The 13,812-nt window shown below is 33.9% G+C and overlaps 2 protein-coding genes across 2 annotated transcripts; both read left to right on the top strand.

Annotated features, from left to right (window-relative positions):
* Positions 1-2,436: 2,436 nt before the first annotated feature.
* Positions 2,437-2,754, top strand: MRPL2 (54S ribosomal protein L2 mitochondrial; the record flags this gene model as incomplete). The annotated part of the gene is made up of 1 exon (XM_051219451.1): positions 2,437-2,754. The coding sequence occupies one exon, from the start codon at positions 2,437-2,439 to the stop codon at positions 2,752-2,754; it is 318 nt and encodes a 105-aa protein (XP_051065469.1).
* Positions 2,755-3,825: 1,071 nt separating this feature from the next.
* SYNGR2 (Synaptogyrin-2) lies at positions 3,826-12,883 on the top strand. Its single transcript, XM_012943189.3, has 5 exons — positions 3,826-4,245; positions 4,375-4,589; positions 6,783-7,005; positions 10,545-10,702; positions 12,088-12,883. The coding sequence occupies exons 2-5, from the start codon at positions 4,488-4,490 to the stop codon at positions 12,325-12,327; spliced, it is 723 nt and encodes a 240-aa protein (XP_012798643.1). The 5' UTR covers positions 3,826-4,245; positions 4,375-4,487; the 3' UTR covers positions 12,328-12,883.
* The last annotated feature ends 929 nt before the right edge of the window (positions 12,884-13,812 follow it).

The following is a 13,812-nucleotide window of genomic DNA, read 5'->3' on the forward strand; positions in this document are numbered from 1 at the left end:
AGGATAACCAAATATCAATATGTATGAGTCATATATGCATAGTGAAGATAAAACGAGTCTGAGAAGTTAAGTTTAGCACAAGTTATTGTCTTAATTACAAACTTCGTAATCTTAAGAATAATATTTATTTAGAGGGGAAAACGAGAGGGAGAAAAGAAGTGAACACCTAGTGAAAAGGTTAATCCATTTTAAGAATAATAATTGTGTAATGAATATCGACCTCAGAAGTAAACCAGCAATTGAGAAAAATGAAATAAAAACCCTTTAGTGCACTCGGATGAATACATTTAGATTTATGTAATAGTATACAGAGTGAAACCGGATATTAATATAAATATCTGTGCAATAATAATTAAGAATGATGCTATGAAAGTCAAAATCGACTTCAAAGGACAATCTGGCTGCTTTCCAGTCTTGTTTCGCAATAAATGAGTTGGTTGGGATAAATGCTGATTCCGAATCCCATGTTGACTGAGAGTTATTATAATAAGGATTTATCCCCAAATAATAGTCTGTTACATGATGCGCGACAGTTTGCAGGCAAGATGAAATTGTTACAATAGATACAGTCTTCACCTTGGCGGGTTACTCAGTTAGTTTGATAGTTTATAAAGTACATTTATCATAAAAGTATGGAGGATAACACTTCTGACATATGATTGCAAATAATATTAGTAACATCCGTATTGCCACTATAACAGTTGGTGTGCTTCGTGGAGGCTGCGTTACTACGTACAACTGATAGTCGGGAGTAAGTTCACGTAAATTTGAGACCTTCTATAAACCGTGACCTCATATCCCTCTGGAACATCTGAGGCATTAATGATGGCGTGAAACAAAGTCAACCGTTCCGTATGCATTATCGGTGGCATATATTGAGAGGGCTTAAAAAAGGGTAAGAAAAAGAAAGGACGAGATGCAAAACATACACATGCATATTGAAATTGTGTCATTTGAGGTGAAATAGTGAAGGTATGACTACTTAGTCAAATTTTCTATTATTAAGGTAGGTTAAAAAGGACAAGCGTAAATATGGTATGAATAGACAAAAAAACTGTACGAATGGAGATGGTTCAAAAAGAAGCTGAAGGTATAGGATTATGTGAAGTTTAAAAATATAGTACTGAAAACAGTATTCTGATACATAAATATCTGTCTAAATTTGTTTCAAAGCTATTTCAGCTCATTTTTATCTTTGTAGATTTTATAGGGATATGAGAACGTTTCGTCATTAGCGAATTGTATAGTTTTCCTTGTAATATTATTATTGATAGGATTACTCGGTAGGAAGTGAAACCATTTTGACCTCTTTTAAACGATTTTATGCGGCTTATTAACTTAAACCGAATTTTTAACGTAACTTATCCCCTAGTCAGGTTAGACTGAAAGGCTTGTGATTAAAGACGATCCGTCTCTTTCCATACACAAATAAAGGGCTAACTATAACATCCTTTCAATTCCTAGGGAAAGACATGTCGAACATCATGATAAAGGGCACTGAAATAGCGTCGGTGAGAGATAGACGTAACAGTAAATGTTGCCCATTAGGTGTGTAGTTATGAGAAGTGTTGCAAACAATACCCTCATTGTAGACTGCGATGGAATGGTTTGAATAAAGTCTCAGCCTTGACGAAATCTAACCCAGCTAATATATCTGAATTTCCGCTCAACAGTAGTTGATGAATTCCATCACTGCGTTTTGTTCTTCGTTGAATGTGCGGAAACCATCGTTTTTGAAAATTTAAAATTTCTGATGGTAATCGTTTCATAAGTGGCCGAAGTATAATTATGGTCTTTTGATATATATTCCGAATTTTTCAGATGGTAATCAAATAGTTCGTGGCATGTTAACAGGAACAATTCTCAGAAGTGTTTCCCACGCCTCAACATTTTTCGTGTTCGCTTATCTATCCATAAAGAGCAATAGCCTACTTGTTGACCATATGATGAACGGCAATGTTATGGACCTGAATATAGCTCTAAACCCATTTCATTCGTCTTCAATCAGTCCAAATATATTGACTGACCAATCTTTTGTAGTAGTTCATCTCCTAGTCAAACATATGTCACGGTTTTACTCTTGTGATTTGTTGCATGTTGTAGTTTAAATCGCCGTCCTGGTATAACGTATCCGCGACCAGTTAGTCGCTATTGGGCATTTAGCAAAATGAGGGATCCTCATCAATACACAGTCGATCCACTCCCATTGATACGAACAGGAGGACAAGGACCTGACGGTAAAATTCAACTAAAACACGTCACAACTGGATTAAATCGTCCATGGTTTATGGTAGATCACAATCGTTCCAGACAAGTTTTAACTAAAACTATCCATGAAGAATTAGTATTACAGGTCAAAAAACATGGTGGAGACATCCGTTTATTGCTTTAGTAGCCTCAGGTGAAGTGAAAAGATGGATTATTGCAACTGCTAGTATGAAACCTGGAGATATTATATGTTCACATGTAGATATCCCTACTATTCCAGTTGATCCAAAAGGTGATGCTTATCCAATCGGTGCATTACCAGTTGGCACAATTATCAGTCAATTTGAAATAAAACCTGGTAAAGGTGCTTTATTTTGTCGGACAGCAGAATCTAGTGCAACAATATTTCGACGTGGAAAATATGTTGGTTCAAAATTAAATGAAGAATTAAATTTCACATCTTTAACTGATGAACTAGGAGATGAATATGTTGTGTTTGTTAGATATGTCGGTTTTGCGATGTATGCACAGAAGCACACTAAATAATTGTTGGCAGCAGGATGACCCTGAACATATATTTGAAGCTGTAAGCTCTATCCAGTTGATGTGAGAAGCGTTGAATCTTTCAAAGGTGAGACAACAATAAGGTTTACTTCAGGAACAGATGTGATTTGAGACAAGATCTCCAGTAAATCACCGTAAGCAACGGCAAATTTCTTCTATATTCACTAATTCGTGTATAGATTCAACTGTAAGACAAACTACTTCACATGTACCGCTATATTGCGCATCTGATGTAATCAATTGTATACGGAAGTGGTTTATTACATATAATATTATCCCTCCTACCCTGCAAATTATAACCCCATCACTTTTAATACAGATATATACTATTACAAATAGAGAATAGCCTAGAGTCACACGAGCCACGTTTTCTTGACAACAACTATATCAGGACTTAATTCGTCAACCATCATACTTAGCTCAGAAAACATATTTGTGAGACTACAATTGTTTGTATAGCACATTTTACTGCGTGGTTTGGGGATCATTCCTTCCACCCCTAGTTCACAGGACTTATTTCTTGGATGACGAGTATTTGTACAAAAAAATCGCCTCAGATACGTTGGATGCTCATTCAAATATCGTATTACAAAATGAGTATCCATTTATGTACATTTAACATGTCTGAATTAAATACCGAAATCTTTCAAAATTTTCAAACCTTATCACATAAGAGACCATTCTTTTCTCGGACGACAATGAGCTGTTTAAAAACGCTTTACTCCCTCAACCCAAAGAACCAGCTAGTGATAATTTTCTAAACTCCTGACATATCGAGAGCACATAAAAACTCTGTAGGACGAAACTGGTGTTTATGTATTCCGTTAAAGGACTCAGCTCAAACGGTTTTTAGTCGTAAATATTTGATCAGAATGGAGTATTATGAGTCCTGAAAATGTTGTAGAATTAAGTCAGTAAGTTGGAAATAACCCCAAGAAGATTCATAAAGTTTTTGACTCGTTGTTTCATAACGCAACGTGAGTTAATTAAACATGGTAAAAAATGCAGTGGTAGGCACCTTCTCAAGACATAATACCTAGGTAACATTTAAACATCTGACAGACCTTCGGCTATTAGTAATTTAGAAGAGAAAGCAATATAGGCTGAACGTGAAACGGAAATGGGGTTTTAGGCCGACAGGTTTTGGACGTATGAATGTCTCGACTGCTTTTATTCATATACATTCAACTAGTTATCTACAAAATCGCTGACGTCAATTTGTGACCGACTATTGAAGTATTGATGTTTATCGGGGTTATTCACCATTAGAATGTTAATAATGAATAAATTAACAACCACGGTTTTCAAGCATATTTTTGTATATGCAAAATGAGATCTGTGAACCGATTTTTAGATTGTATTGTTCACATCAATCACTCACACATTTACCCATATTATATTGTGTCGGTTTGTTATAATGCGCTAGCCATATTTGTACTCTCGATCCAAGACCGGTGCGGCGTTTTATATGATGTACGTTTTATGTTTTCGAATCCAAAATCATTCTGTTTCATTTACGATTACTCGACTTTTTAGTTGTTGTTTTAAACCTATTTCTGTCTTTTGTCTGTTACAGTAGTGATACTTTTTTATTCGTTTTAGATTCATCGAACTGTTAGAGCTGAAATCACACAACTTTGTAATTTGTGTTTCGACGAAATTATCACCAGGCAGACTGAAGCTCATTTGAGGCCCAAAATTACATTCGATGAAAGATGAATCCCGCAAACTTGCTATCAGCCGCAAAGTCTGGAACCACTAGCAGTATATTGGATTTTCTACGGAAACCTGTCAGCATTCTGAGGCTTGTCTCAATCGTAAGCACTTTATTTTACTCGAACGCGTTTAATAACAGTTGGATGCAGTTGATATTTTAAAATGCATTTTTACATCTCATAATTGCTATATTATTGTCAGCACTAAAACTTAATATCAGCAATGTTTTTGAGTCTCGCAAGCGAATCCGTTGGTGCTTTTACGAAAGCCCTTCACATACGGAACTTGCAAAAAAAAACAATTGTGAGAGTGGTAGTGGTTTAATGGGGGACTATATTTGATAGTAGCTAGGGTTGGGTGGACGTCATAATAAAGAGCCGAACTTCTAGAGAAAAAACGGCGAGACTCTAATTTAAGGACGACCTTTGAACGAATTTTAAGTGACCTTGACAATTATTAGCCAATCAGAAGACAGTTAGTATAAAGTGAGAATATATTGTAAGTAAGTAATGAATTACAGTGGATATTCTTCTTTTACATGATTTAAAAACTTGTTAAGGTTTGATAAAGGTTCAGAGGCTCTGAATTCATAATGCATATTGTATAGAAACTCGTCCATAGGGTTAGTGGTTAGGGTTGTAGCCTGTAAGTAGACACATCTCTAAAATCCGATGTAAACCGATCGCATGTTAGCACCCTAATCCTAACCTAACCCTAACCTTAACCTAACCCTAATCTAACCCTAACCTTAACCTAACCCTAAACCCTAACCTTAACCTAACCCTAATCTAACCCTAACCTTAACCTAACCCTAAACCCTAATCTAACCCTAACCTTAACCTAACCCTAAACCCTAATCTAACCCTAACCTTAACCTAACCCTAAATCCTAATCTAACCCTAACCCTAACCTTAACCTAACCCTTAACCCTAATTTTAACCCCAGACCCTAACCCTATGGACGAGTTTCTATACAATATGCATTATGAATTCAGAATTTCTGAGTCTTTATCAAACCTCAACAGGTTTTTAAATCATGTAAAAGAAGAATATCCACTGTAATTCATTACTTTCTTGTAATATATTTTTACTTTATACTGTCTTCTGATTGGCTAATAATTGAAATTGCTCAAACGCTTCTCATTGGCTCGTCCCTAAAATAGAGTTTCGCCGTCCCATCCGTTGTAACCTCTCATTAATCACCTACAATCTAAAATCCGCTGTGAACCGATCGTATGTTAGCAGCGCGTGTTGAACTTGGCTCCGTGACCTTGAAATTGCTCAAACGCTTCTGATTGGCTCGTCCCTAAATTAGAGTCTCGCCGAAAAAACAATCACGTCCTTATTGGAATGTTTCAGAACACGGTCTCGAATTTTGATCGCGCACATCCAGATTTCAGTTCTCGTTAAAACGAGAGATTTTTGTCATTGTTGAGTATCTGCAAAGCTATTTTTATTCGGATGTTGATAAATGCTACACTTTTAATTAAGGTTGATTTCATGAAGCTTATTAGTAATGCTGGAAATGATAACTTCACAGAAACACAGATTTCAGCAAGCCAGTAGCTTGCTTCTTAGAGTTTTTTCCTTCAATATTTCTCTGGATAATGTCAAGTCCTTACTTCAACACTTGTCGATTTAAGTAATTAGTCATTTATTACCATTCTTAGTTTTGAATAACGTAAACTTAGATTGTATGGATACGGTTCCTTTATCGGGACATCAGAAGTCAATAATAGAAATTAAATTCATCATATGTTCCACGCGGTGTTCTCATTTCATACCTAAAATACAATCCAATATTTGGAGGTGTAAGTTTGCTTGGAATTTAGCACATTTTAATTATTTTGCTTTTCGTAGTACTTTGACTAACCTGTACTTATGAAGGTGAAGAAAATCTACGTCTTTATTATCTATTAAGAATCAAGAATGTCAGTTGTACTTGATCTTTAACTAGCTTGCTATATACCTTATCTCCCCTTTAGTGTGTTTGAATAATCCAATTTCGGAAATTGATTTAATTGATAACCTCTTCAGTTTTAATTTAAATTGATTGCCATAAAATTACTGCCGTTTTCATTCCACTTGGTAGTAGGTCGTGTGTAGTTGATCCAGTTTTGAGAGAAACGGATTCTCTATTGTTGTATGCAACTTCATATTGTTTGTAGAAAAACATTTATGTACCATATAATGTACTCGAGCGTTAGACGATTGACGTTCAAGTCACAATGTCAGTATTTACTTGCATGTTAAACATTTCTCACCAACAGGTACATTTATGACTTTTCATTTCAGCTAGTGTCTGTGATAGTCTTTGGTTCTATATCATCAGGTTGTTATACGCATCAAGGTATTTGCATTTTTGGCACAACGTCTAGTGCTTGTAATCTCCCCGTTGCAATCGGCGTCTTTGCCTTTCTTGGAGAAATTCTTTTTCTCATTACCGATTTTATGTTTGATTCAATTTCCAACATTAAAAGACGGAAACATATTATAATTGGTGATTTGGGTTTCTCAGGTACGTCCTCTGGGCAAAATTAAATTTAAAAATTATTTTAGAAGTTCATATAAAATATAATATTCGTTTCTTGGATGTATGTACCTGATTGATGACTAAATTAAGAAAGACAGAGATTTTAAAAGGGGAATATTTTTTTAAAATAATAAATGAAAGACTTGAAATCATATTTTCCTACTAAATGACAGCTACGTACCCACAACAGATATAAGAGTAGCTATTGATTAACCCGACTTGTTCTGATAAAAGATGATGCTGGATACCAGTTCTGTGAAACACTTTGACCCCATATGATATCCAAAATCTTTATTATTAGCTTGTATAAACCATTTGATTTTGCTCTCACTTCTTGTTGTTTCGGTACGGTCCCAGGTATTTTGTTATGTATAATGGGTGGTAGTTTAGCCACTTGACTGCACTAATTATAACCAATTTGACTAATCTTGACTAGTATAAAAAATTATCATTAGAATGCGTGTTTTTGGAAGTTGTGGTGACTTTTTAGTAGTTTAATTCATACCACAAGCCACTATTCTAATAATAATCATCATGTGCTCACTAGTGACTGGCTTTAAGATGAATTTCCTGGAGTTCTAATGAGAAGCCGTGACTAGTGAAGTCTGATCCGTGTCGAGTAGAGACAATTATCTACCTCAGACAATAGATGAATGGTTGCGCAAGATCACGGATTGATTGAAGTTAGACATAAACGCCGTCAGATGCCGGCTCAGTGGTCCAGTGGTTAAGCGTTCCCGCGTGGGACTGAAGGATCTTGGTCCGAGTCCCACATACTGGATGGTAAGTCTACACTTCTGAGTCCCATACTAGGGCGGAAAGCCGGTCCAGTGCTTCTAGGTTTCCAATGGTGGTGTAGCTTAAGTCGACTGATGAATTCAACTAATATTAAAGAAATGCTTATGTAATCAGTCTAGAGTTTTAGATAGTTTGAAGTAATGTAATTCTAACGACCCTTCATCTTATAAGTATAACTGATTGGACAGTAAATCTACACAAGTCCTTCAGTTGTATGTTTATAAAGTGTTTTATGCGTAATAAAATAGGTAGTTTGAGATACTTTGGCGTAAATACTAGGTTTATATTTTTGATTCTCATTCGTCTAATAGATCAATTAGTCAAATTATCATCCAGTTATGTGTGTAAATTGTTATTATTATTATTATCAGCGGAAGTATTATTATTATTATTATTATTATTATTATTATTATTATTATTATTATTATTATTATTATTATTATTATTATTATTAGATTCACTCTGAAAGTAAAATTCAGACATAAAACTCGTTCGGTGATTAGTAAATAGAAAGTACTCTGCGGACAGTATTAGTTCAAGTGGATGTTCATATTATTACTGAAGAAACTTAAAGTGGCCATCTTGATGTTTTAAACATTTCAATCTTCATGAAGGTGAATTCAGTACCATCATCTTTACTAGGTTTTTCCAATATAAAAGAAATTCTGCGACAAATGTACTAAACCTTTTAACATTCTTGAAGTAATCAAAAAAGTTACTTACTAAGGGTTATTTATAAACTAAAAGATATAAAAATCAACTCTAAAATTTTCGAGTAAAGACAATAAGTCATATTATTCATTTATTTGGATGAAAACTATGTGCTAGGTACAAGCTAGTAGACTAAAGCTGTTCAACGAGATTAATTGTTTTAAATCAGAATCTTCAATCCAAATGCATAGAGTAACATGTATATTGTGGGAAACTTAAAGCAAAGAATATTAGTAACTCTTGAAAATCTTAAGGTAATCAATCATGACATATTATTAAAGACAACTATAATCGAATACCTCTAAAAGGAATTTTCACTTGTCACTGACCTTTAGAGATGTCTTTTAAATCAACGTAGAATCCTAACCTTCAGCTAAACAATGTGAGAGTACATAGCAAGAAGTGGCAAAGTATATTTATTAATGTATATCTCATTCGATTATACTAATGGGTACCTAAATTCGTGTAATACTGTTGTCATAACTTTTAAATCACTTAGCAAATGAATATGTGACCAAATTATTTTAAACTTGATATCCGAATATTAATTAAATCTTGCATGAATAATGTCAGCTGAAAAATCCATACTGGGTCCCTGTATTGACGCCGAGAATCTATCATTAACTACGTCAAAAATTTACTCCACAGCTTATATAGATCACTGTTATTTACGCTAGAATCTTTCTATTCCAGTCACACCATGTACAAACACCAGTCAGGCTTTAGGTAATAAGTTGTTTTTGATGCTCCTCTGATTGGTACTGATAATTTGCACGATTTGATCAGGTTTTCAGAAATGCTATTCTCTTGATTAGGTACTGAGATTTATTAGATCATGTTCCCAAGTTGGAAATGTTGGACTTTCAAAATAACTATTTCCGTAAGATCTCACCAGATTATTGGTTAAAACTCCAATTCAACATTTAAATAACATATTTAACCGAATTACTTTCCATTTTCACTAGAAAACATCGGGACAGAAATGTTCTAGTAATAAGTAAAATAACGTAGTTAAATAGAACAACACGCTACGAGAGGGTAACGATATCTGTAAATTTAAACCTACAAGGAAATGGAAATTCGATCATTGGATGCATAAATTTTTAATTATCGTTTTTTGCAGTAAAGTTTTGATTGTAAAACTTTAGGAACTACGTTATTCAGTCTGATTTCCTTTTGCGAACCACGAAATATTGTTTTCTTTTACAAATCAGGTTAATCAACAGCTCCAGAAAATTAGATAGGACTGAATTTACATAGTTAATTTCAATTTTATTGAGGAGGCTTTAAGTGTTGGTTTATTTCCTGCAGGAGTAGTTTATAACAAATAACAGTCCACTGTTTATTGTTACACGTTGTTCACAGACTTAGAACTCAACATCAACAAGCAAATATTTCAACGTGAAACGTAATGAAGGGCTTCCACAAACTCTACGCTGGAAAATGTTTTTCCTCAAGACATGTGAATATATGATGACTGCTATTATTCCTTCATATTTTTATTTATCTGTCCTTAGTTCTATGTTTACTAAGTAATGCCAAAGTTTATATAATGATGACATTCATGTAGATGTACATTCATCAGATAGTTTTAAATAGATATCTCATAATTTACTGGTTTTATTTAATCATAGTCAAAATTTACCAAGTGCCTATACTTATACGTGAAGATCAGGTTCAATATTAAGATCATTCTACAAACTAAGTTGTCTGATTGAAAAGTACAAATTGTTTGGCTGAAGAAACTTTTCTTTTAATGGAATCAATATCATTTACTGAGTAGTCATGATATTTGTCTCTTTAGTTATGCAAAGGATTTTTCTTCCTCGTTTTACATTTAAATTTTTATCTTTCGATAGTGTAACAAGAATACGAAGATTATCAGAACTATCGGGATTTATCAAAGGAACTAATTGCTTTAAATTTTTATCGCTTTGCCCCCTTGCTTAATTTAATATCATATTTATTAGTAATATGTTTCGTAAAGACAAATAATATGCATTTCGAATAAATAGGTTTGTGGACATTTCTATGGTTTGTGAGCTTTTGTCTACTTGCTAACAAATGGACAAACACTTCTGACGAATGGCTTGGGCAACACAAAGTAGAAGGATGGCAGGAAAGTAATGCTCGCTCAGCGATTGTCTTCTCCTTCTTGTCCATTGCAATTTGGGTAGGTTTTATCTATTTATTCATAAAGTTTATTTTAATTTAAGGTTACTTTTTAGGGATATTCAAACAGCTATTTAGTTGAATGAGTCATAATACACTTTATTACTTGTTAAAATCAAAATTGTTCTCGAGGCTGTTGTTTGCAAACCCGCATAATTTTAGTCAATTGTTATATTTCATAGTTTACATCACAGATTGATCTTAGTTAGATAACCATTGAAAACCAAGAAGCACTAAACATGTTTTGTCTTAGTATAGGATACCTCAGCAGTTCACATTTACAACCACACCAGTGAGCGTTTCCTTGAATTTTGGGTCTTGTAGCAAGCGCATAACCATTGGATGCTGACTCAGTGGTTTAAATGTTAAACCTACGCCATGAGAATTGAAAGTTCTGAAACTCGATTCTCGATAGAGTCTAGAATAAGGACTCCTGAAGTATGCCATTCTACGAAAAAACAGCTGTCCTTATTTTTCAATGGTTATCTAAAACTGATCAATCCGTGATATAAATTATGAAATTTTATGATCTCCACCCACCCACTGTGATAATTTCTCGCAATAAGTTTACTTTCATTCACCTATTAATAATAATGGAAATAGTAGTCTAAAATTAAAAGAAAATATTTTTCAATGAGATGCATGGAAATCAAACATTTTACTCCGTTTTAATTACTAGAGAATTTGCTGACGAAGAACCAGTTTCTAAATACGAACAGAATAGTTCGTATTAACGTTTAACATTTTAAGATTATCAATCTTGAACTTGCTTCTACTTTGACTGATATGTTCATTCTATAGGAAATAGTCGGAAAACATTTTTAAAAAAGGAAACTTATAACAAAGATTTTTAGAATACAAGAGCTTTAATTGGTATTGATTAAAAATATGTCTAATTCTTATCATCAAAACAAAATTACACATATCCAAGAACACTAGACTAGAAAGTGTTGAACGCATGATTTTATTAATGAACAATCAATGAGATATAGAAGCATGGGGATTAAATTAAACATACTGAAACAAACTTAAACAATTGAGTGCTACAACCCAAATGTACAGTCTAATTGTATGGTTCATGAATAACTTTTCCACAATAGAATCATTTGTAGAAATGAACAACCGGATATTATAGAGTGAAATCCTTGTTCTGTCTGTTAACAATATCATTTTGATTTTATAGTCTAATCAATTGCAAGTTTCAATTTACCACCGAACACCAATTTCGATTGACTTACGTGATTGTTTATTAGAATATTCTCATCGTATAGTAGTTAAATAATTTTTATTTGACAAGAAATAGAGGAAATCTAACTAAGAGAATCTTACTCAATGGATTTATTTGGTTGTTTATTATTTGTCGATTTTAATTTCATTTGAATTAAGGGTGGAATCACATTTTTCGCATTGCAACGATTTCGAATAGGCCAAGCTGGTCTCACTCCAGAAGAAGGACTAGGTGAACCTGGTTCAACTATGGATCCAAATACTGGTATTCCAGGTCAGCCATATCCTGGTATGATGTCTGACCCGATGAGCCAGCAGCAGCAACAACCTTATGGTGGAAATATTCAACAGCCACCTGTAGGTGGTGTCAGCGGTCAATATTACGGACCAACCTATTAACAAACTAAAGGGCGTCCTAATCTAGAAGTTTAACAGCAATGATACTATTATTTGATTTTATGGTTTTGAGTTGAAACGTGGTTGAATCTTGACTTCTTATGTGTAGTTGATGTCGTTATTGTTATTTATCATTCCATTGGTTATTATTATTCTGAGTTCTTTTTATACCATTGACTTGATTTCATTTTTTATTTATATATTGCTCTACTTCTTTTATGACTGAAAATGGGGTCAGGGATGGGAGGGCACGAGTCAAACAATCGCAGAGACAAATCCATATCGTTAGTTTAAAATGTTTCTCCTCCGTTCTGTCAGACATTCCATTAAACCGTGATACATTATCTTGTGAATTTATATTTAAAGCATTTTTCAAACATATATATACATATACTTATATTTCTTGTTTCAGTGATGTTGTCCTTTTTATGTTCAGTTGCTTTTAGTCGTATTTAGCATAATATTTGAATATATAAACAAATATGCATAAAAAATGTATATCACCAACAGTAAATAAACAAGACTTCTATTAAATTTTATGCTTTCTATATACAATAATGGCGACAAACATGTTGGTTCCAGTGGTTGTTAACTGGAGTTATTGATTATATATATACATATATTCAAACCAGCAATGTTGACTATCCAGTAGCTTCTTGAGCTTCATATTGTGTTATGGCTTTAAGTTGAGGTCGATTTCTACCCTGTGTTATCGATCGATTACAGTGACACGTAAACACGTACGGACGGCCTAGAGTCTCGATTGGTCCCACTTCCCTGTCTAGCACAGTTAGTTGAGTCCAGAACACAAGTCACAGCCTCGGAGATATGAATCATTATATTTCAAACATACTTTGTTTATATACCAATCAAGCACACCACATCGTACCATAAAATAGAAAACAACATTTTGTACAATATTCAACAAGTGAACAGATATCGACTAATAGGAAATGTCCATTTAAAGTCTAAGGACACCATTGGACTTAACATGATAAATATTGGTCTATTCCTCTGCATCCACAACATATTGCAAACAAAATATTTATATCGTCAGTCCAGTAGTTTACTATTTAACAGTGCGAGTTAATTCATCACTTCATCATCCTTTCTGCATAACTGGGCAAAGGGAGAATTGACTGAAGATCTTTAGAAACTCGTGAAATGAACTTAAAAACTAAGACCAACTTATAGCCAGTCGGAATGCAGGTGATATAATTAAGTAGTTAGTTATGTAATATCCCCCAGAAACGCAAGAATTTAAGGTCAGAAGTTAGGCTTACCAGCTTGGATTGGGAAAGAGAAGTGGTCAGGAATACCGTGTAGCCATATGGATGAACAAATATGCATCTAGTTTTGTGGTTGTAGATAACAATCTTTATGTTCCCTCAGAAGAATCACAAATTATTATCCTAAAACTTCAGTCTTCATAAGTTGTCGATACAAACCATTTTGATGGAGTTTTGTTCTATGAGCTGGTAGACTTGT

This window comes from Schistosoma haematobium, chromosome 6 (genome assembly GCF_000699445.3).
Source record: "Schistosoma haematobium chromosome 6, whole genome shotgun sequence".
Lineage (NCBI taxonomy): Eukaryota > Metazoa > Platyhelminthes > Trematoda > Strigeidida > Schistosomatidae > Schistosoma > Schistosoma haematobium.

Bases quoted from the DNA above. Each gene is read 5' to 3' on its own strand.
- SYNGR2 (XM_012943189.3), top strand. From the start codon at position 4,488: ATGAATCCCGCAAACTTGCTATCAGCCGCAAAGTCTGGAACCACTAGC. The intron at 4,590-6,782 runs GTAAGCACTTTA...TTTTCATTTCAG, and splicing joins TTCTGAGGCTTGTCTCAATC to CTAGTGTCTGTGATAGTCTT. The intron at 7,006-10,544 runs GTACGTCCTCTG...TCGAATAAATAG, and splicing joins TGGTGATTTGGGTTTCTCAG to GTTTGTGGACATTTCTATGG.